The sequence below is a fragment of the Melospiza georgiana genome, chromosome 8 (assembly GCF_028018845.1).
Source record: "Melospiza georgiana isolate bMelGeo1 chromosome 8, bMelGeo1.pri, whole genome shotgun sequence".
Lineage (NCBI taxonomy): Eukaryota > Metazoa > Chordata > Aves > Passeriformes > Passerellidae > Melospiza > Melospiza georgiana.
This window is the reverse complement of record NC_080437.1, coordinates 32,967,330-32,990,130: the sequence shown is the minus strand read 5'-3', so window position 1 is coordinate 32,990,130 and position 22,801 is coordinate 32,967,330. Positions and strand designations below refer to the sequence as shown.

At 43.9% G+C, this 22,801-nt stretch overlaps 1 protein-coding gene across 9 annotated transcripts in view; it reads right to left on the bottom strand.

Moving 5' to 3' along the window:
• Window positions 1-21,177, bottom strand: part of TACC2 (transforming acidic coiled-coil containing protein 2) — a 57,433-nt gene extending 36,256 nt beyond the window's left edge. For 3 of the 9 annotated variants that reach the window (XM_058029624.1, XM_058029626.1, XM_058029628.1), the window contains exons 1-2: window positions 20,423-21,176; window positions 2,909-3,078 (exon numbers count right to left, since the gene is read on the bottom strand). In XM_058029624.1, coding sequence (XP_057885607.1) covers window positions 2,909-3,078; window positions 20,423-20,490 — 238 coding nt within the window. In that variant the 5' untranslated portion in view covers window positions 20,491-21,176. Of the gene's footprint in view, window positions 1-2,908; window positions 3,079-20,422 lie in introns of all 9 variants that reach the window. The other 6 variants (XM_058029627.1, XM_058029629.1, XM_058029630.1 and 3 more) reach the window with 4 other exon arrangements.
• Window positions 21,178-22,801: the final 1,624 nt, after the last annotated feature.

The following is a 22,801-nucleotide window of genomic DNA, read 5'->3' as shown; positions in this document are numbered from 1 at the left end:
GAAAAAATGCCAAAAGCATAGAGGAACTGGAATTGCCTTACACCAGAAATTTTGAAATACGGTTTATTTCAAGTCCCTTCTTGTTATGCAAACCCTTTGATGTGAGAAAATCAATTAGTACCACTTGTTTGAAGTTCTGTAAAAATACTTTTGTCATTTATTCTAAGATGTATTCTAACATTTTATATAAAAGTTTCTTTTCAAATTTTCCATATCAGGCTTCAAGAGGAAAAACTCTAAAGAAGAATGCTTCCCATACCAAAAATTTAATTTGCTTTTGTCTGGACCATAATGTCTCTTTTGGAAAGCTTGACATTAAATTTGCCTGGCACCAGAAGGACTCAAAAATAGGATCTGCCCCATATCCTGATTGTTGGGCTGTAATGCACACAGGGGACTCCAGCTCTCACTTTTCCCCCTGTGAATACAATCTGAATTCAGTAATCATCTGGGGAAGGCAGTGGGAGTGACAGAAAGTTCCTGAGCAGGAATTCCTGGCCAAGACCAGAGTATTTGGGAGAATGGGCTTGGGGGACATTCTGGTGCTCAGATGGATGAAACAAGGGACGAGAGGACACTGCTATGGGGAGCTGAGGAGACAAGTGACAATAATTTAAAACAATGACAATAATAATTGCAACCTCAAACACTCCAATTAGATTATAACCCGTGTTTCCCAGAATTATTCAGGGAGGAATGGAAGGGCTCACTGGAGGCAATTCCTGGGGCTCAGGGGGAGTTTCCATACTTGCTCTGCTGCTCCTCTTCCCCTCCAGACCTGCCCTCAGACTGACTCCCTCCTCTGCTCTGCTCTGATGGACCAGAGCCATGCAGCAGGTTTCACCCCACCAGGAGCTGGCACAAACCCAGCACCAGTCCAGCTTTGCTCACTTTCATCATATTCACTAAAGGACCACTGAAGTCAACCTAATTAAAACCTCTCCTCTTCCCTTTCCAGCAGTGGGGTCCAGCTGCTGTGCTAATGATATCATGCAACACAACTGCAGCCATCTGCATAAGTAATTATTGTCAGCTAGAGATGAAAGAATCCTTTAAACACTTACTGTGCTCCCTCCTTCCACCCAAACACGCTCTGCCACCCATCCCTTGTGCAGACAAAGCCATGTGGCTGCTGAACCAGGAGCCCAGCAGGACACTGCTCCTCTCCCTGTGCCTGTGCCAGGCTCTCCAGCTGCCCATATTCCTCACTCCTCCTGCAGTGAATCCTGGTTTTCAGCTGTATGGTGCCATCCAGGAGCTCTGCTTCAATGCCCCTGAGGAAGGGGCTACAATTCTCTTTGTGAGCAGCCACATGCATAACTTATGAAATAAATAAACTATCAGACACTCAAGTGGTTTATACAGTACAAAATGTTTAACTTTTCTCATTTCTAAACACCTAAACTATAGTCTTAGTATTATTTATTTCTTCTAAAGATTTCCAAAACAAATGAATGCTTTGTGCTGCCCTCCTACATTTGGATTTTTTCTGCATTACGCATCTTCTTCCCCTCCAATAAATTCCCCTGTTGTATAACTGTGTTTTGTGTCATTTTGGATCACTGAACAGATCTCTGTCATTTTGCTGTAACTTGCCTCCCATGGACAATCTGATTTGCAAATGAACTGGTTTCCCTCTGCCATCCAATGGCCTCCAATAAAGTTCACACTGGCTGTGAATAGCTAAATTCAGTTTCCCACTTTTCTTAAGAAAGATCTGAAAAAAAAAGGAGGGGGAGAACTGGGATGGAAGAAGACAAGAATCACATGTGCCAGGGAAGCACATGTGTAACCAGGGGCTTGAAGATAATCTACTGCAGTAATTAAAAGCACACTCCAGCCCTGTTCAGCATGTGTGTTCCTTTTGTTCTCTGAGCACTTATTTTGTAATCATTGGATTGCTAAAGATTTAAAAAAAGGAAAAAAAGATGCAAAATGAGTAACTTTTGCTACAATGAAGAGGGAACTCTAACAGCAGAAAGGAAAAAGCATCAGGGTGCCTCAGTATTTAGTTTTTATTTTGTGGAATCAGTTTGTAGAAAATCTTTGAAGGTTCTTAAAAACCTATCATAAATCGAGATCCTAAACAGCATTGCTTAATGAGTAACTCCCTTTGGTGGGATGCTACAACTCTTCCCAAACACAAGTGTTTAGCAGCTTTAGACTGCTGGGAGAAATATTATCTGCATACAATTTAGCCAGGTGATCAAGATGACTTGACTTTCAGATGGTAAAAAGACAGCATAATGGGGAATTCAGTCTCAAGCTGTTGAGCTGTCATCTGACAGCCCAAACAAAGCTATTTTGGGCTAATAGCATGCTTTCTACTCCCTCATATTCCATTACTCAATCTGGAGAACAAAGAACACTTTTAGGGGGAAAGAATTTCTTTGGGTTTTAAAGACATTTCTACCTTTTCAAAGATTTTAGTTTCCCAGTATGTAGCAATTTTCACATATGTATACCATACATACATTCATATGCAGCTCCACGTTCCTCTCCTATAAAATCAGTAATTCTGTTTTCTGACTACCTCCTGTTCCAGTAACACATTTGAAAATGGCATTTTGTTACTTGTCATAGCTAATAGTGCTCACACAGGTACCTGCATCTGCAACCCACATCTCTTTTTTCTACTCAACTGACTCTGTAAAGATCCTAGAAAAAGAAGCTTGGTACAAAAGGAAGAAAGTTTTTTCTAGAGAGCTCCTCTTTTCTTTAATATTTTTGAAATGTTATGGACAGATTCTCCATTACTTTATTCCAGGAGGCAACAGGGTTTTTCCTCTCTGCATGGGTAATTAATTAATATTCCAGAAGCCAATTTATTAGCATAATTCCTTGTCAGTGCTCAGAGAAACAGCTCCCTGCATATTCACCTCCCCCAGTGACGTGTACCACTCTTTACCTGTATCTTCCACGGGCAGCTGAGGTTTTATTTCTTGCTCTGCTACGTCTGCAACAACTTCTGCTGCTGCTGCTGCTGCTGCTCCAGGGGGAGGCTGTGGAGGTGAAGGTGGTGCCTTGACAGGTGTAGTGGACTCTGGGGTCTCAAATGCTTCTTCAGAGTCAGAGCTCCTGGGGAAAAATCAAAGCAGAGACTGGTGAGCAGAGGGAGGGCTCGTGTTTGCAGGTCAGGCTTGGCAGCACTGGGATTGCTGAGCTGGTGGCACAGACCTCAGCTCTCAGGCTATCCCTGTGTTTCCCAAAGGAGAGCTGACATCCCAGGATGGCTTCCAGAGCAGGATGTCATGGCTGTGGTTTTCTCCCTAGACAAGGATTTATGTCATTTGTGTTACAGAAGCGAACACACACTTGGAAATTAATCCATCCTGGAAATCCTGCTTCACTGTGTGAGGGAGGCCCAGCCCTCTCTGTGCACATCCCTGCGCTACTCCTTTCCACAAGCACACCTAAATAAACTAAAAAATACAAATAAAAAGACTATTATGATGAGAATTTCCAAACATATAAAACAGCAGCAAGTTTCTTTGTGTGCCCTCAAGGGTGAGAGAGCAGACATGAAGGTATCTGAGGTGCAGCCAACTCCTGTGCATCCTCCTCCTGTGGAAATACTGCATCCTATTTCCAGCAGAATTTTACCAGAGCCCTTTTCAAACAGACCTTGTGACACAAGGGAAGACAGCCTGTAAAATGCATGGAATCCTGGTATTACCAATAATCCTTTTGTGGCACCATGTGCTCACAGGGACACAAAAACACAGAGACCACCATGGGTTGGTGCCAGCTCAGGAATGTGTCAGCAGCACCCAAAATGGAGTCATTCAGGTGAAACACAAGCTTGAAAGGGAGCAACTCTACAAAATGATGAGTAACATAAAGATTAAGTGAAGATCTAAACCATTCAAGGACACATCACTTGCTCTTGGAGGTATACAGCCATAAGAAAGTGTCCTAGGTCTGGAAACTATAGATCATACTTAAACTGAGCCCAAATGATAAACATTTCATCCTTTGTTTGGGAGCAAGGAATGCAGTAACAACGGTGTCATGTTCAATATGCACTGAACATATGCTCAGTATACATTCAATAAGCACTTCTGTTAGTCAGATGCAGTTTTGGACTGTTGGTCTGTAATGAAGTAAATTGAACACAGCAGTTTGCTGAAGGACAGGACAGATTTGCCTCTTCCCAGTAGCTCTGCGTTGCCATAAAATGAGAAGCCATTTCATCCCCCAGGAGCACTCCACAACCCAGCCCAAATGAAGGACTCCTCTCATTTTGCTTGAGTTAGAAGGTAACTCAGAGCTGCCAGACTCTGTTTGGTTTCCTAGACCCATGATTATTTTAAGCAGCTCCATGTCAGAAGAACAAATACAGGATTTACATTCATTTGCCTAATTCTATCACAGCATAAAGCCTTAGGAGAGTTGGGGAAGAAGAGACCCCAGTGTCACTCCTGACACCTCAAGGAGCACAGTGGTCCCAATTTTCCCCCTCTCTCTTCTCTGCAGAATCCCAGAGAGAGCTCCCATCCCATCAGGATGCACATCATGACCCTGCACCAACCAAATCCTGGCTCATCACCCCTACTCCTGAAACAAAAAGAGCTCTACTAGGTTATAACTTTGGGTGTTTGGAGATTTCTTTATTTCCTCCCCAAACTTACACAGCTCAAAACCACTGTGTCTGGCTTTCCATTATATCTGCTCCTCAAAATCCCTTTGTGCCACTTCTTTAACCATCCTCATTCCTCAGGCCACAGAAGAGTCAAACTGGAACAGGCACACTGCATCATTTCAAACCATATCCCCCCAAAGATGCACCATGTTTTATGTTCTACATATTTCAAGCCTAAAGAACAGCTGCAAACAAAGGGCTTCTATAAATAAAGCTTCACAATAGGTATTCAACAACAACAACAAATAAGCTTTCTCCTCCCTCCATGGAGCTGGTTCAGGAAACTTTAAAGTTGAAGAATCAAAGAGAAAGAGAGTTGTGTGATATTTTCCCAGTGTCATAAAAATAAACCCAGGAAGTTATCATCTAAACCAACAAAACGAGAAGTAATTCATATCTCTCAGGCTTTCATGTAGTTCTTCATTGTGCTGCATTTAATTAATGTTTCACCCTTTACAACTTGAACTCCAAGTCTAGCTCTGTAACACTCAAACAATAATGTTTAGACTCCTTTTTCCCAAACTGTCTGTACAGCCTTGTAACATATACAGAAACTGGAATGGAAAAACCTCTATTTTCATATCCTACTCAAAGGAGGATTTGTTAAACTGCCTTGAGGGAGGAGTTCTGTGTCCTCCTTACTTAAATTATGTACAGAATTGGTGCCTGTTTATCTACCTTTTAAAGGAGGTCCCTTTGTTTACTTGGTCTCTTCCTTGGATGAATTGGGCATAACCATTTGAAGTAAATAGAAATATTTGCTCTTTTTTTTGTTCCCTGCTTGAGTTTCCACTCTGGAAAACCTCTTGAGTCTGTGGACAGACAGTTGAGGTGCCTGAGCTCCAGAAAATGGCTTTGTTTTGCCAATATTTAATAATTCCCAAAAGATTCTGATGCAACACTCCTGATTTTCAGCTAGTACAATCAAGTTAAGAACTGTCCTAACCATAACTCAAATCCTTGTTATGAGAAGCAGTTGTGCTCACAAAGAAAATTCTATTTAACAAAGAAACATGAAGGGAAGCTTAATACCAGAAAAACCTTCTTTATCATGGCCTGGGATCTGGGCAAGGGCATAAAGCCTGGAAGCACATTCCAGTACTGTGCTCCAAAGTCAACATGCATCCTGGAAATATTAAATATTGTGTTCAGTTTTCCTTAGTGAAAATACAGATGATCTGTCTTACATGAGGTATTTTTTCAAGACCACAGTCCTACGTTCAAATGGTAAGAAAAGATTTTCCCAGAACAACAGGATTTTCTGTGAAAAGGAAATTATGTATTTCAGCCAGTTCAATTCACAATGCCTTTTCTCTGAGAAACTCAGGGAATACATGGAACAGAAAGAAATAATGCTGCTGCTGTACAGTTCTTGGTGCAAAGCAAGATTGCCAAATTGTGATATACCCTGAGAGTTGGCACCAACTCAAAGCTGCACAAGGAGCAGCCACCACAGGTCCAGCTGTGGGCAGGCTCTCAGCAAAGGAAGAGTCTTGTACCTTCTAGAATATCATCCTGAAGCTCCAGCCAAGGATGCAGCAGAGTTTGAGCCTGCAGGACTTGTTTGTGGGGCAGTGATGAAGTGGGAACTACAGGAAGGAGCCTGGAAATTAGTGGGTGCTTACCTTCAGAACATGTCATACATATCATTCCACCTGTATCCTTTGGATTATGTACGTAACAGGTGAAAAAATACAGATCACAGAAGTATCAAAACATTCTTTCAGTCTGTCTCTTTCATGTCCCTTCTTGAAAGACACCAGTGAACAGTAAATCTAGCACATACAGATGGGGTCCCACAGTAGGGGAGAACAGGGAAATCCAAGAATCAGACCAGACCAACCAAATCTGGCAACTCCACATCAACGTGTGGAGCCTGAGCACCCCCACTCTCACCTGGGAAGTCTGAGCTCTTGCCCAGCCTGTTACATAAATCCCTGGAGGAAATAATGCAGGCAGAACCAGGGCTGACCTCTCTTCCTCACCTCTGGCCATGTGGAAACCCAGCCTCAAAAGTTACAGTACCTTTTTTTATAAACCACAGGTTCTTACAACTTAAATCCTCCCCGATTTCAGAAGGAAAATTTGCCTTTTTGTCAGTGTAGCTGGAAAGCAAGAATGAGATTTCTTCATTCCCCTGCCTCTCCTCCCTGCCTGCCCTTGCCAGGCAGACACAGCTCTGGAGTGAGGTCACCCCGGTTGCCACCAGAAAACTCAATTCATTAAAAAGTGGCTTTCAACAGAGCTGTGGCCTTGGGCTGTGGTGGGAATGCTGCCATCTGCCTTGGGTTCCTCCAATATTGACACTGCAGCAGCACAGCCAGTGCCACCCTGCTCCCTGCTCTCATTCCATAGCAGGGAAAGAGAATTTAAAACAAAATTAAAAGCAGGACTTTGACAGGAGGACTGAGCTCAGCAGCACCACCTCCCATGGAGGTGCTCAAGGGAGCAAAACTGGAAGTGGGATGTGCCAAGGGAGCTCCATGGGCTTTTGTGGGGTTACTTCATTTAATGCTAAATCTATATAGAATTTCTCTTTAGTGCATAGCCTGCTTCAGGAAACAAGACAAACAAACAAGCCTGACTGCTTTATGGAGTACTGATGTACTGATGTGCAATAGGAACAATCTGAAGAGGAAATAGGGGCTGATATTATGAATTTTTGAAGCCAGGAGCTGGAGCTGCATTACTGAGAAGTGCCGCCTGTGCTAGGAGTGAGGAGAGAGAGATGGAGCCAAAGGAGCTGCTCTCCATCAGCCAGGGTTGTGGATTCACAGCTAACAACAAGACTGGCTTCAGGGGGATCTGCACCACAAAAACAAAGGTGAACAGATTCTATTTCAATTTGTACATTTCCTTCCAAACTTTGCAATTAGGAAAATGTATGGTTTATCTCCCTAATTAGCAGAACGCGTCCTGGACTAATTGAGGTCTCTCCTACCGGTCAGCAACATCACTGAAGCCCTGCCAGCACTCCATAAACTCAACCTTCTCCCTGTTACCCAAAAAACTCTGTTCACCAATTGTTTTTCCCCTATATTTTATTGACATGACAATTTCATTCTCATGGTGTATTTAGAAATAGGACACATTGGGAGGAAATAAACCAGGCAATCTTACAACACACACACACAACACCAAAACCAAACTGTGCTTCACTGCCACCCAAGAGTGCTCGGAGGGAGATGCAATGAAAGCAAGGACTGCAAAGGTTTATGTGGATGTTTGCAGATTGCCCTCTCATTGCAGTGTGAGTGACATTTGGAGGTGTACAGAGAGACTGAGACTCTGAAGATGAGCAATCCCTCCCTCCCTGACCAGTTTTAACTGGCAATAACCCCTGCAGTCTTTTCCTGAGGTACAGCTGGACCCCCTGAGGGAGAGGAGATAGAAATGGACATTTTGTCTTTTTTTTCTCCATCTCATCTTTAGATCCCCATGTTCTTTACAACTGGCTAGAGCTGCAGCTCAAGGGGAAAATGTCTGTCCAAGTACATCCATCCCTCTAGGAAATGTAAACCCTCATTAAAGCTCTCTGCAGACCTGTCCCTGAGCCTCAGGACTCAAACAAGGAATTTGGCACCATGGGATCACCTCAGCTCCTGCACCAGGTACTGGCAGGGACCTGAGGCAAACAGAATCCAAGGCCATGGCATGAAGGACCCAGATGAGCAAACACTGCAGTGCTAATGCAAAAGCACCATCTGTGGCAAGAGCTAAAGGAAACAGATTCCATCAGGCCTGGCCCTGCAAAGCATTTGCAGCTGTTATATCATAAATTTAAGGTATAAATTTCACATGAGTATTTACTGAACAATTTATCATGCACCATGAGAGGAAACTCAATCAGAGAGAAAAGGAGAAAAAAGAAACCCAACCAACTTTTTAGATTGTTCAATTTAGTATTGAAGATTAATTTTGGCTTTCATTCTGGGTATCTCCCACTGGGAGATGAGCTGGAAATAAAAAGGAGGAATGAGTTCTGTAGTTTCACCTCCATCGATCATTTTCAGAGATGATCCTCATAAAGCCAGCATGAATAATTCAGGTGTGGTTTACTGATGAGCCCAGATCCAAGATAAGAGGAGTGGCTGCATCCTTCTGAGGTCAATCTGGCTGTGTGTGTTACTTAAGCAGGCACCTTCACTGCAGTGGCAAGGCCCACACAGGCTGACAGATCTGGAAAGACACTCAGTAACTCCAACTTCAGAGTTTCTAAAGCCAGAGAGACAAGGCACTCAGAGAGATGCATTAATTTCAGTCAAAGCTCATTCACTGTAAAAATCTGATAAAACCCTTTCAGATTTCCAGGTGTCATTTTCAGTGGTTAAAATGATCTTCTCCTAAAAATCCCCCAAACCCAAGTAAGCTACAACACAAAAAGAACACTGAGGCACGATGTTCCAGCAATACATCTCTCCAGATGAAGATCAATCCTGCTCTCAGCTTTGCCTCTGAACTGCTGCACATACACAGAATCATAAAACAAGTTTGGATTGGAAGGGACCTTTGAAATTCATCATGTTTAGTGCTCTTGGTGAGTTCAGTTCAAATTTGCCTTACCCACCCAGGCTGGGACCTTTAAACAGCAAGGACAGCTTCTTGTAATAAATGTATGCAGAGTCCAGAGGGGGCAAATGACTGCTCATGACATTTTACATTTGAGGGCTTTTCCCTTTTGTTTATATAAAATTAAATAACTGACAATCTCTCATAATTCATCTTGTGGCATCACTTGTGGTTCAGTTACACAAATCTAATACAGAGACATATACAGTCTTTACTCTTCTTTTTTTTTTTCTTCAGACTCTTACAAACACAGCTCTGCATCACAATTCAAGAACATCAGGAGAGCCCAAATGGTAATTCCTTTCCTGGAGATGAAGTTACCACTTCAGGTCAGCAGCCATTAGCTGACCCAAGGGCCTACTCAAGAGGACCAAGAATGTTCCACAGCTACAAGAAAAGGTCATTTTCTTAACCCCAGCACTAGGTTAGGATAATATCAGAGATGTGCCAACTTTCTATGCTGTGATTTTTACATAATATTTGCCTACCCAGTGACTTCCAGCTAACATGACATTCCCCAATAATTAGCTTCTTTTTACATCATGTTAGCTATTACATGCTTTGAATATGAAATATCCCTACTGATTTTTAATTTTGATTTAAATTTGTACAGCAACCCACAGAAAATAAAGATAGAATGGTGCAGTTATCTGGTTATTTTAGGTATTGATTTTTGGCATCTACCAAATTGGAATTAGTCTCCCTATCAAACCCAGCACCCACAGATCTGCTGAATACATGGTTTTAGAAAACAATGCAAATATATGTGTGAGTGACATAAACCTCACAAACCATTTTCCCTTTCTCTAATAAAACATACCTTTGGAATTATAGGGTGTCTCAAAAGAATTCAGTGCCCCTCTGGGGTTTGGAGCAGATGATCTCCAGAGGTCCATTCCAACTCCAACCCCTCTGATTCTGTGGAAACCTTTAGCCTGCAACCTCAGCCCAGCCTGCTGGAGATGAAAGATGGGTGACACTGCAGGGACCATGGAAAGCCATCTGTCCTGCTGCCTCTGACCCCTGGGAATGCTCTCAGAGCTGGATCTGATGCTTAAATTAAATCAGGAGCTGGGGGAGGTACCAACAAGTCACTTGGTGTCACCACACTCCATTTACAAGACAGCTCCTTCAGGGACACATTTCTGGCCATTAACTATTAATGGGCCTCTCTCACACTACTCCAGGGAAAAGTGACCAGATCACCCATCCTAGGATTGAATAAATTCACAACAAACCCATACTGTGAGGAGACCAACCACAAGAGAAGATGATGTTGAGAAGGAAACAGATCACCAAGCTTTCCTTCAGCTCCCATAGGCATGATACCATGGTCCCACATGATGAGAATAAAGCCTGGAGAATGTAATAAAATGATGTTTGGTACCTGCAAGGTGGACACAGGAAAACCACAGGGTACTGGTCTCTGAGGGTCTGCTCCAGTCACGTGCACAATGCCCCAGACCTCTGAGCAGAAGCCAGTGGGAATTCAGATTTCCAGTGCTGAGTCTGCACTGAAAAGTGCATCACCTTACAGGGGAATCCCTCAGTCTGCTGGCTGCTGTGTGGGGCACACATAGAGAATATATATCCTATATATCATATATATAATGTGTGCACAGAAAAGGCAATCACACTTTGGGCTACTCACCTGCAACACTCTACAGGTTCCCTCCTGCCTTGCAAAGTCTGACCATCAAAACAAAGCCATAATTTCATCACAGGATTATTTCAGCTTAAACAATAAAGCTGGAAAATAAGTCTAGTCCTACTTTATATAAATCCTATATTTAAGTCCTACTTTATAGCAAGAAGTTCCCCATATTGCTTTAAATCATGTTAAATTTTTCATTTGCATTTTATAACAGTCACCACCGCTGAGTTACCATATCTCTTTTATTTTTACTTTAAAACTGGATATGGCTCAATGAAAAGTACAACTCCAGCTCCTTTTACCACAGCAATTTCAAATAATTTTATAGAAGAAATCTATGAACTGGGATGAGGTTAATTTCTTTGGTATCTTCATTATTTATTCTGCTGTTTTTCTGATGCATTAAAGCAATAATTAAAAACAATACTGGAGGACAGACAGAATGAGGGCCATTTAAAAAAAATGTTTTTGTAAAAGAACACAATCAAAGCTGATTAAACAGAAATCATGTTTTGCATTCAGAGTAATATTCCACAAAATCCTCTGCAGTTTCTTTCTCAGCAGAGCCTTTCTGCTCAACCCGAGAGCAGGATAACATCACGTGTTCATTTTATGGCCTGAGCTATGGAGCAGAGAGAAGCATCCTTTGCAATTCTCACTTAAAATGAGAATCCAATTCTCACTTCAAATGTCAAATAAATCCCATTCCACCGAAACCACAATTGCACAAGAGCTCATATTGACAGGGATGTGTGCAGAAAGCAGGGCAGCCGCTCCTCTCCAGAGGAAGATTTTAATATTATTTCAGCTTAAACACTCCTACAGAAAACACAGCTCCCCAGTAAAATAACCACTATTACAACAAAGATGGCCCTTGCCAGCCCACAAGGATGTGTGGTGAGAGGCATAAAGCTGAATTTTGGGACACAAGGAGGAGGGTGATCCTGCAGCCAGGTGAGAGGGGCAAGGCTGAATTTTGGGACACAAGGAGGAGGGTGATCCTGCAAATAGAGGCAGGTGAGAGGCACAAGCCTGAATTTTGGGACACAAGGAGGAGGATCCTGCAGCCAGAGCCAGGTGAGGCACAGGGCTGAATTTTGGGGCACAAGGAGGAGGATCCTGCAGCCAGAGCCAGGTGAGGCACAGGGCTGAAATTTGGGACACAAGGAGAAAGGTGACCCTGCAGCCGGGTGAGGCACAGGGCTGAAATTTGGGGCACAAGGAGAAAGGTGACCCTGCAGCCAGAGCCATCCCCTGCCCTCAGCAGTTCTGTGCCTCCCCTCACCCTCAGCCCAACGGGTGCCAAACCCTCTGAAGCTGCCCCAGAGCACCTCAGCTGAGGTGTCATTGATGGACACCGGGGTGGATTTGCTGTGAACGGGTGAACACGGTCACACACTGCTGCTCTGATGGCACTGAGTCACTTCCCAGCTCTTCCAGCAACGGGGGTTCCAAGCTGAAGTGCTGGGATAACTCAGTGTCTGAGTTCAGACATGAGAATCTGCATTTTCTCTTTTAACACAGGTGAGATAACAGAAATAAAATGCTATGGCTTCCCCTTTCAGATCATTATGTGGGACTTCAGCAACGGAAGGTAAGACCTTGTGTGTTATCCAAGCCACAGAGATGGGTTTGGAAATGTGTCTGCTATAATAGATTGCAAAAAGAAAACTATGAATACCTTAAACATTAATCACTTGCTATAAAAAGGCTCGTTTTTCCTCACAGGATGGTTATATTTAGAGAACAGGATTAGAACTGCAGTGGAGGAGAACTAAAAGGGCATAATCATCTTAAAATAATGTTGAATTTTGGGTTTTAGCCTATTGTCTTATAAGCAGTCTTCCTACCATAAATGAAATGGGAAGAAGGAATTATTTTTTCCTGCTTTTTCTCCTTGTTTATTCAGCAATTTTGAGCACATTTTGTGCAGAAGCCAAATTCCCACTCCCCCAACAAAAGCCATTTCCTGCTTTCACACAGCAATGCTAGAGAAATGTCTCAAGCTGTGGGAAACCACATCTGAAGGAAAAAAGACTGCGGGATATAACATGGCACACTTACAGCAGCACTTCAATCTACTTAAATCATTTTTCTAACTGATTAGCAAGAAGTTCCCCATATTGCTCTAAATCATGTTACATTTTTCCTTTTTATTGCTTTTCCTGAGATCTGGCAGGGTATGTTTTTCAACACCACTGATATAAATGAATAATAAAACAATCCTCCATCCTTTCTGGCCAGCCTGCTTTCTCTTTCACTGGCTTCAGCCTGAATAATGAAAATATCTATGCCACAGAAACAGGACTCAGAATTGAAATTGTTTTTTAAATCCCTACGCTCTTCTCAGGGAGATGCTTTATTCCCTGAGGTACAACAGGAAAAAGCAATTTAATTAAAGGCACTCTTCTTCAGACATCACAACTGCAAATATACTAATGTGTCCCTAAATCACCAGAGGCTGCTGAATATTCAACCACAGAAATCTTTTAAGGAAGATGCAGACTACCCCAATATCAAAGGTGGGAAATGCCTAAAACAAATATAACCAGTTAATAGACAATAATCACAGGCAGTGATGCATTTTGCTCACCCTAGTGGGTTAGGGGTTGGGGTTTAAATCAGTGGTTGATGTTGAAATGTTTAATACCCCTGGTAGGTATCTTTCCTCTTCTTTTAGTCCCAAGGCCTCACATTTTAATCCAGGAATCATCACTGTGTGAACTGTGCCCCATGAAGAATCATCCTGTGCTCCAGCTACACAGCATCACCGATGGGGAACGGATCAATAATTCATCAGGAGCAGAGCCACAGGTTGGGAATTGCTTTGTTTACTGCAGCCACCCTTTAAATGCAACCATGTGCCTTTGCAGAGCCTCCCCTCAGCTCTGCCACGCAGCTCCAAAGCAGGACTGGGGACAGGGCAGCGCGGGGGGACGTGTGACAGCCACCATTCCTGGGCACTGGCCAATCCTGGGAGCACCGAGATGCTGAAAGTACCAGAATGTGGAAGGGGTGTTGCTCCTGCAGTGCCTGTGCACGGCCCTTCCTTCCAGAAAGGAGACAAGGATTACACGGGGGTGGAGAAGAGAGGCGGGGAGAACCTTCACTGAGAAGGAAACAGAGGAGGAGAGACCCTCTGCCTCCAACCTGCCCCATATTCTGCCTTTTGGGCCCCTGCACAGCCTCCCCACACGACTTTGCAAGATCCTCTCTAACCCTTACTCCTCTATTTCAACACCTAAACCAGCTGCATGCACTGACACGTGGCCAGCAAGCAGTAGGAAAAAAGAACAAAAAATATCTATCTTGACCTCTTAACAACAACAAAATCTCTGCTTGGGCTGTACTCATTCCATCTCCTGCCTCGGGTGGGTGAGATCCAGCTGCTGCTCCAGCTCGGTGCAGCTCTGCAGGGTTTCCCACTGCCTTCATTCACCTCTTCCATGGGCACATGGTGCTGCTGCAACTCTCAGGGAAACCTTCCCTTCCCTTCCCTTCCCTTCCCTTCCCTTCCCTTCCCTTCCCTTCCCTTCCCTTCCCTTCCCTTCCCTTCCCTTCCCTTCCCTTCCCTTCCCTTCCCTTCCCTTCCCTTCCCTTCCCTTCCCTTCCCTTCCCTTCCCTTCCCTTCCCTTCCCTTCCCTTCCCTTCCCTGGCTCAGGAAGCACCAACTCAGCACCACAGAGTGACGGAAAGAGCAAATCCTTGATTTCCAGTGGCATTTATTTCCCCAGCTGGACTGCCCAGCTCAGCCAGGTGAGGAGCAGCCTGAACCTTCCCTTCCCAAGCTCCCACTTTGGTCCGGCACTTGGGAACATAAACAAAGGGATCTGAATTCCTTGCCCATCTTTCCTCTCCTTTATCACCAAACCCTTTTCCCAGCACAATGCTGGACTCATTTCTAAGGAGAGCAATGGGCTGTTATTAACAAGAGCAATAAGTGCAGGTTTTTATGCTGAAGGAAATCAGAGCTCTAAAGGAGCAGGAGCTTATGTGATTGTAATTGTACCCTGCGTCAGATACAACCTGGTTTACATTAAGCTCTACAGAAAAAGCTGCTTTTGTTTAGGAAAACTGTACCATGTAAATTTGGACATAACTCTGAGGATTCTGATTAATCAAACTCAAATAAGCCTAAAATGGAAAGACACAGATTGTCTCAAAGTTTACATATTTGCCCCAACAGAACCAACAGCCCCAGTTCTTCCTCTCAGAGGTTTCCCAAGCATCCATTCATCCCCTGAATCACTCCCTGCAGCAGAGGGAGAGGAGCTGTAGCAAACAATACTGCAGGGCAAACAAGAAACAGAGCTCTACAGCTGTCCCAGGGTCTGTCTCAGACACATCCACAGGGGCTTCAACCAAAATTCAGTTCATGTGCAAACTCCAATTTGGTTTCCAGAGCCAGGGAAGGATCTCACTATCTTATCCAGTGTCACCATCAATGAAGGCTCTCAGGCCAACACCTGCCTTACAAAAAAATTTAAGACTGTAGCGGAAATAGGAAACTAATTCAATTTTTTCTCCATTAAGCTGCTTCTAATGGGAATACAAAACATGATATCCATAGCCTGCTACTAAATTCAGATGGTTCCTTAAGAGCATTTAAGGATCTGAAGAGAAATGACACTTTTCCTTTCTTTGCTTTTTCCAAAGTAAAAACACATTTGCTTGTTTGCTTCTAACAGCAAACCCGCCCACTTTCTCCAAGAGAATGCAAACTGCATTGAATTTCTAGTGTAATTACAACTCTGCCTCTTGCCACTCAAAAGCCTGTTTACCTGGACTACATAAGAAGCTTGGTACACAGCTAAATCCTTACAAAGCATCAGAGGTGGATAAGGATACTGTGTCCATAAGACATAAGCAAATACAAAAATGGTAAGTGCATGGTCTTAAAACAAAGGAAATGTGCTTGTAAGAGACAGAAGTGCTTTTCTGTGTGCTGTAATCATGTTAGAGAAACATTCAAAGCACCCAGAGTATTATCTCTTGAAACACAGAGCGCTGAAGATCATCTTTGATTTAAATCTAACAATCAGTTCCTCTGACTGCTGGGTCAAGGCAAGCAAAAAGCAAAAAAGCAAACGCAGCCAGGGAAGCAGCTCTGCTGGTAAATGACAGCCACAATGCATGTGCAGGAAATGCCTTTTCATTCATGTTCCTACCACCTCACATCAGTTTTTATTTTCCAATTTGCCTGCATGTCATAATCCATAATAGATGACAGCAGCTCCATTACAGGTGGCATAGGGCACCCCACTCCGTATGGAGAGCTTTAGAGCACACATGGGTTTGCCAGACGTGTGCTGTGCCTTGTTAACACAGGGCTGGGGGCTTTTCATTTTATTTTCAAGGCTAAACGTGACCTGCCTACTTCCAGCGACAGAAGAAGTGGTTGATGTAACCACCTCTCCTATCAAAGGGAGCGCTGTCATTGACTTCAGAGATGAGATCCTTTGGGCTCAAATAAGGGAGGCTGGAATGAAAGACAGGGAAGCCTGACAGAAGAATCTCCTCGTTACTCCTGGTACATCTTAAGCAAAACATCCCCATGGCTTCCAGCAATTCACCCTGTTTAGCAGACAAGCCCAGCAGATAGAGCATCCTCTAATTACTGATGGGGGATGCTCACTGAAGGCTGTCAGTAAGAGGAAGAAGAAAACAAATTTATGTTTCTACATAATAAGCTGACAATAGGCAGAACTGTCTGTCAAGGGATTAACTCAGACTAAATATCAATTCAGTAACATCAGCTTCCCCTCCTCCCAAGACTCAAATTCTTTCAATATGTTTAAATTATATATATATATATATATACCCCACTCTTCCATGTATATACATTTATTTGGACCATTTTCCTATGTATGAGCATATAATACTGTGCAAATATTTCACCAGACTGATTTTCTTTCAAACTTTTAAGAACCGCACAATGGATTCTTCCAGGTTTGAAAGACAGACAACCAAGGGCTGTTTTTTTACACATAAGGAGCCATAACTTTTATAAATACATGTGTTTACAGACCCTTACACAAAGAAAACTGCTCACATCTCCTGTGCAGAAGTCTGAGACTATCCAGTTTATATTTTTCTGAGTCTCCCCTGTAACCAACAAACAAAAGAAAAGACCACGCAGCAGAAGAAATATTGAAAAACAACTCACTGGGACGCCAGCAGCCTGGCCTGCTACCAATGATCAGTGACATTCAATTTCTTTCTTGGAGCCTGCTCCAGCTCCCACTGAAGTCAGTGGGCATTTCACTACCAACTTCAGTGGGAGCTGGCTCAGGCTTCAGTCATTTTCCTCTTGGATTGGCAAGGGATGCAAACGTTAGAGACGCAGCACGTGAAGCTCCTGATGGGAGGAAATAACACATCAGCACCCCTTTGGCTGATCACGAAATGGGCACTGAACGTAAATCCTGCCAGTTGCTGCAAGGACAGCAACCATAATGCAACCAGAAAAGCAAGGTGTGGTTCGTGCTCAGGAGAAAGAAACCCTTTCCCCTTAAAAAAACCCCAAATGATTCAGGGATGACAAAATGCCTAAGAGCTCCCAGCTTTTAAAACCCTAGCAACGTTTCCAGTTTGCCAATACTTAAAAAACGTTGCCAGGAGATAGAAATATACTGCTCTTACAAATCGAAGCACTGAAGATGAAGGTGGCAGCGCTTGGCAAGCTGGTTTGTGCTCACACCCTGAGCAGGGCAGCAGTGCCATGTCAGACAGAGCACACAAGGATGCCATCTCCAGCTGGGTGTGCACCCAACAGATCCGTGCACACTGAGCATCATCTCACTGTCACCGGCTCTGATTTCAGCAGAGCTCACTCCTATTATCTGATGGAAACGTGCCCCCGATTGAGCTCGGTCTGTGGCCACCAGGGTGCCTGCTGCGATTTGCAAAGCACACGACAGAGCTCATCACGTCAGCAGCGAGGCCCGAGCCACCCCACTTTCATCTGCAGTTAACTTTTATTGTCAGGGGCTTCCCTTGGGCTCTCCCTTTTTTATCATTCCAAATTGACTTTTCTTTTTTTCTTTAAATAAAAGGGCAATTGTCTGCTGCCAGCGAGTGCTAACAATCCACAATGAGCGACAGAACACCCCGGGCTGTCAGTAGCAATAGCGAGTTTATTGCAAATACTTTTATCCTGCCTGAAACAAATTTACATTAAAATTGGGAATTTGGCATATGCATGCAAAAAGAGCATATTTAATCATAGATAAAATCTTAACCTAGACCCCTTTTCAGCATGGATTCTAACACCAATTTATTTCTACAACTTTCCCTAATATTTCATCAAGAAGTCCATCATAGGATGGACGCTGGATACTTTGGAGGAACTCCTAAAGCAGCAGCTATATAAGGAATTTGCCTCTGAAGTTTTTTTGATGCTGTTCTACTCCAGTAATGATTCCTGACTGACACCCTCCTACTCTAATGAACTCAGGGCAGGCAAAGCCAACCCCGCTGTCCCTTTGTGGAGCAGCTCTCCTCAGGTCAATGCTGATGGCAGCAGCGATGGCTTCAGGGATGCTGGAGCTGCGTGGGCAGCTGCCCAACTTGCCTGGGACATGGCCAGATGTTTCTGCCTCTGAGCCATCACTGCCATTAAGGAATTTGCTTATGCGTGCACATCAAGCCAAATGCAACCTCATTTAAAAAGCACTGGTAAAAGTTACAGTGATAAGGGTAGAAAGTTAAAACCTCACACCAGAAGTGATGACCATGACATGCTACAAGGATGTTCCTGTTTCATGAAACAGGCCCATGATAGAGAAACACCTCCATTCTTATCTCATTTTGAAGAGTATTTAGTTGAAGAAAGCAGCACAATCTCTTGGTGATTTATTTAATACAAGATTAGTAATACCGTCCACAAACTCTTCCCAATGACATCAACAGTTGCTGAATGATGCCTGTGCTAAAAGTGCATCTGTTGATTATGTCAGCCCTTAAAAGATCATCTTGAAACCCCACAGGAATGACTTAATGCAAAACATGAGTAGGTTTGTATATAAAAGGAATCATTGAGAGAGATGACAATATAACGTACTCAAGTGCCCCTCAAATGTGTGTGTGTGTATATATATATATATTCACCTTCATCAGTATATATATAAATATATATATATATATATATATATACACCTTGAGCTTGTTCATCCAACAGAATGCATTCTTAAAAGGCTGTGAAAATTGAAGACAAAAAGCCTGAACACTGTTTTAGCAACATGTCTTTTATTGCCCAGTCCTTGGACTGCTGTTAATAATCAACAGCAGTGTGTGCAGATGAAAATGTCATTTATGGTGCTTTAAAGACAATGAGGCATCCTTTTATTCCACCATACTATTAAAATAGATGCTTTTTATAGGAATGTCAGATGGAACTATAGGGGAAAAAATATTAATTGCTGAAGCTACGCATCAAAAGAACAAAGGATGCAGAAATGCTGTTAGGCCTGTATCTTACAAATATAACAAGACACTGTCAAGCAAAGCTATCTGCTGATATCCTGGAATATGACAATAGGGAGCAGATACCCACTTGTAAGGCCTATTACAGAGGCAAAACTATCAGTTACTGCTCTATCATTCCCCAATGGCTCTGAGGCACTTATCTCAAACACACAAATGATGTTTCAACCATAATCAGAGCTACCTTAACAAGCACACATTAAATTGAAAAAAAAAATTTAAAGAGACCTATATGAGGCTCATTTGTAGACTAGCCCTAATGGATAAATACCTAAAACTTACCAAAATACATATTCAGTAATGAACACAGTAGTCAGGCATGTTAAGATAAATGTGATTTATATAACTGTAATGACAAAAGGAGACAAGGCAGTCCATTCTAAAACCCATGGTAAGGTCCATGCTCTAGCATTCCAGCTTACCAGCCCGGGGTGCAGGGTTAAGGAGAAAAGACTGTTGGCTAAGTAAACTGCCAAATCCTCTACCAATAAACTACTAAATCCTATTTACAAATGGGAAACGATGCTGCTACTCCTACATGCACATTTCTGCACTTTTATATGTGATTTAGCCACCCAGAACAGTGCTAACTCGCTCTGAACAAGCACAAATTGCCTCCTTTTTCCTCCCTCCCGCAGCAAATCTTTCCGAGCCGGCCTTCAGCGAGGAGAGACCTAAGGACACCTTGCTTATGCTCCACAGAGAATCTAACAGCACGGCAGGGATGGATGTGACAAGGCTGATGCTGAAAACACAGCATCCGTGCAGAGAGAAGCCCTGAAAAAAGCCCAGTGAAACGGAGCCCCACGCTGGGCGTTTTAAACCGACAACACCGAGGTGGCGGTGGGCTCGGGAACGGGCAAGGGGCCGGGGTTTTGTTCGCTGGCCGTGCTCATTGTGTTTGACGGAGCAGGCACCCGAAACACGGACAGACAGAACGCACAGCAGGCAGGCACACACGGAGCGGGGTGCCCCGGCAGCGGCACGGAGCTCTCCCGCACCCCGGCGAACAAAGGCCTCAGACACCCCCACGGCAGCGCCCAGCCCGGGCGCCGCACGGCACCCGCACTTACATGGCCTCAGACGGCTCCCGGACCAGGCCACCTGTCTGTGCCTGCTGCAGCGACTGCGAGCCTCCCATCCTCAGCGTGCCCTGGGCTCGGGGCTAGGCGACAGCAAGGCCGGCTTCCTGCGGAATCCCCCCGGCGAGCAGCCCCGGCAGCTCCGGCTCTGTGGAGGCTGCGGTGCTGCACTGCAGATGGGAACAGCTGCTCGCATCAGTGGCAGCACAGGCACGAACACTTCGGCAGCTTCTCCTCTCTGAAGCGTTGCCAGTTTTGGCGGTGGGTTGTTGCTCGGTTTTAGGGCTTGTTTTGGTTTTTTGGGTTTTTTTTTTTTTTTTCCTGTCCAGATGAACGGTGTTTATAAAATAAAACAAAATCGCGGCCGCCGTGACGGGGTAATCATCTGCTAAACAGCTCCGGTGCAGGCGCCTGGAACGGTACTATTGGCTATGGAAACCGGCTTAAAAAAAAATAAAAAATTTAAAAAAAAAAAAAAAAAAAGAAGACGAAGAGAAGCAGACCCTCCCTTTAAGCACACATTGTCAGCTACTGTGGCTCTCTAAGGACCTGCAGGCAGGACCATTACATTGTGTTGACTCAGCCGATTTGAAATGCAAATGCCCGTGCGCGCCGGGCGCCGCGCACACATCTCCCCCCAGCCCGAGCAGCCGCGCTCATCGGGACCCTGGCGCGGAGCAGTAACGAGCAGAACGGCTGATTTCTGCTCCTTTCACACACCAGCTCATCCCTCTTGCGGGGGAAAAAATGGAATCTTCCGTGAGGAACGTAGCGAGAATATCATGAGCAGCCAAGGTAAACAAGCCAAAGTGGGAGCAGCTCTATCCGACACTGGGGCGCTTTAACCATTCTGCTCCTGCCTGCACAGACCCCCCTTGCTGGACAGGGATGCTTAATAAAGGTGGGGAGGATCTTTAGGACCACAGATTTCCAAATCCTGCAAATCAGCTCGTCCTTTTGCCATCGAGGAGGTACCGGGGCACTGGGAATTCTGAGATGCTGAAAAGGATGGGCACCATCGCTCTCCACATCCCTGTCGTTGGCAAGTAACAGATGATTCACATACAAGACGTGTTTCACATCATTAAAGGAACAAAAACAAAAAAAAAAAAAAAAATCAGCTGCACTGCTGCCTGTATCAGGGATGAAACTCTAGGGATACAAATGGCTTGAAGCTATGTAACAATTCTGGATACATCACCGGGCGGAGGGGTCAAAAGGATCAGATAAATTTAACAAAAATATTAAAACGTGCTGACTTCCATGCCCCTATCAGTGCACAGCTTTTATGCTCTAGTGGAGGCCTCATTAGGCTCATGCTTTCAACAATTTTGGGATTTTTTTCTCTGCTTGCATAAATCCAGTTGGGTTTTCTTGCTTGACAGAAGAATGACTACATGTGTAATGTTCTGATTCTCTGGGTGCACCCACAATAAATTGTTATTGAGATAAGAGGAAACAAGAATGTTTAGAGAAGATTAAGAAATTTTCATTTCCAGAGGCTGCCTAAAATTTAATTCTGTTTTATGAACAGTATGAAGATAAATGATATTCTTCTTTTCCTTACTTTTTTTAAACTATAGGGGAAAGCCTGTGAGCCAGCACTTTGTTCTGCCACAAGCTTCCGAGCAAGTTATAATTTTGGGGTTGTTTAGTTTCTGACAAAAGCCAAACCCTCATTTCTAGCATCTCATTGCTCAAGACTCATCCCAAGTCCATCAGAGAAGCAGCAGCAGTGCCTCTCTCAGGGACTGAGCTCCAGAACTTCTGGAGCAGGGCTGGTGCCTGAGCCACAAGTGACCCCCAAACCCTGCAGCAGTGAACACACAGAAAGTGCCTAAAGTGTATGAAAATGTCCTATATACTCTCTGGCAGCAGATATGAAATGGTTAATAACTCCAGGATTCCCATCCAGTATGGGAAATCAATGGTATTGGCCAACACACTAAAATTCCATCTCTGTACCCAGAGTCCCTTGAGTTGGTGTGTGGTAGCTCTACCTGGTCTTTGAATATCATAATGGCTCCCTGCTGGATTTCATTTCTCACAGAAAGAAGAAAAATCCCTAGAAAGGCAAACACCAAATTAAGTAAAGCCCTACCAGGTACCTGGAAGCCAAGAGGGAGAACACAGGCACTGTTTGTCCTGGCACTGAGGGAAACAGGGATGCTCCTAACAAGTGCAAAGAGTACACTTAAAATGCCTGTGTCAACTCCTTCAAGTTTCACTTGTCCATTTATTAAATAAACAAAGACCTAATAAAAGAAAGCTGGGATTGAATCCTACTCTGAGTCAGCGTGGTCCTTTCAGGAGCTGTACAGTGCAGGTTTGCTCTTTTTCCATTCTCCAACGTTTCTATGCAACAAACAT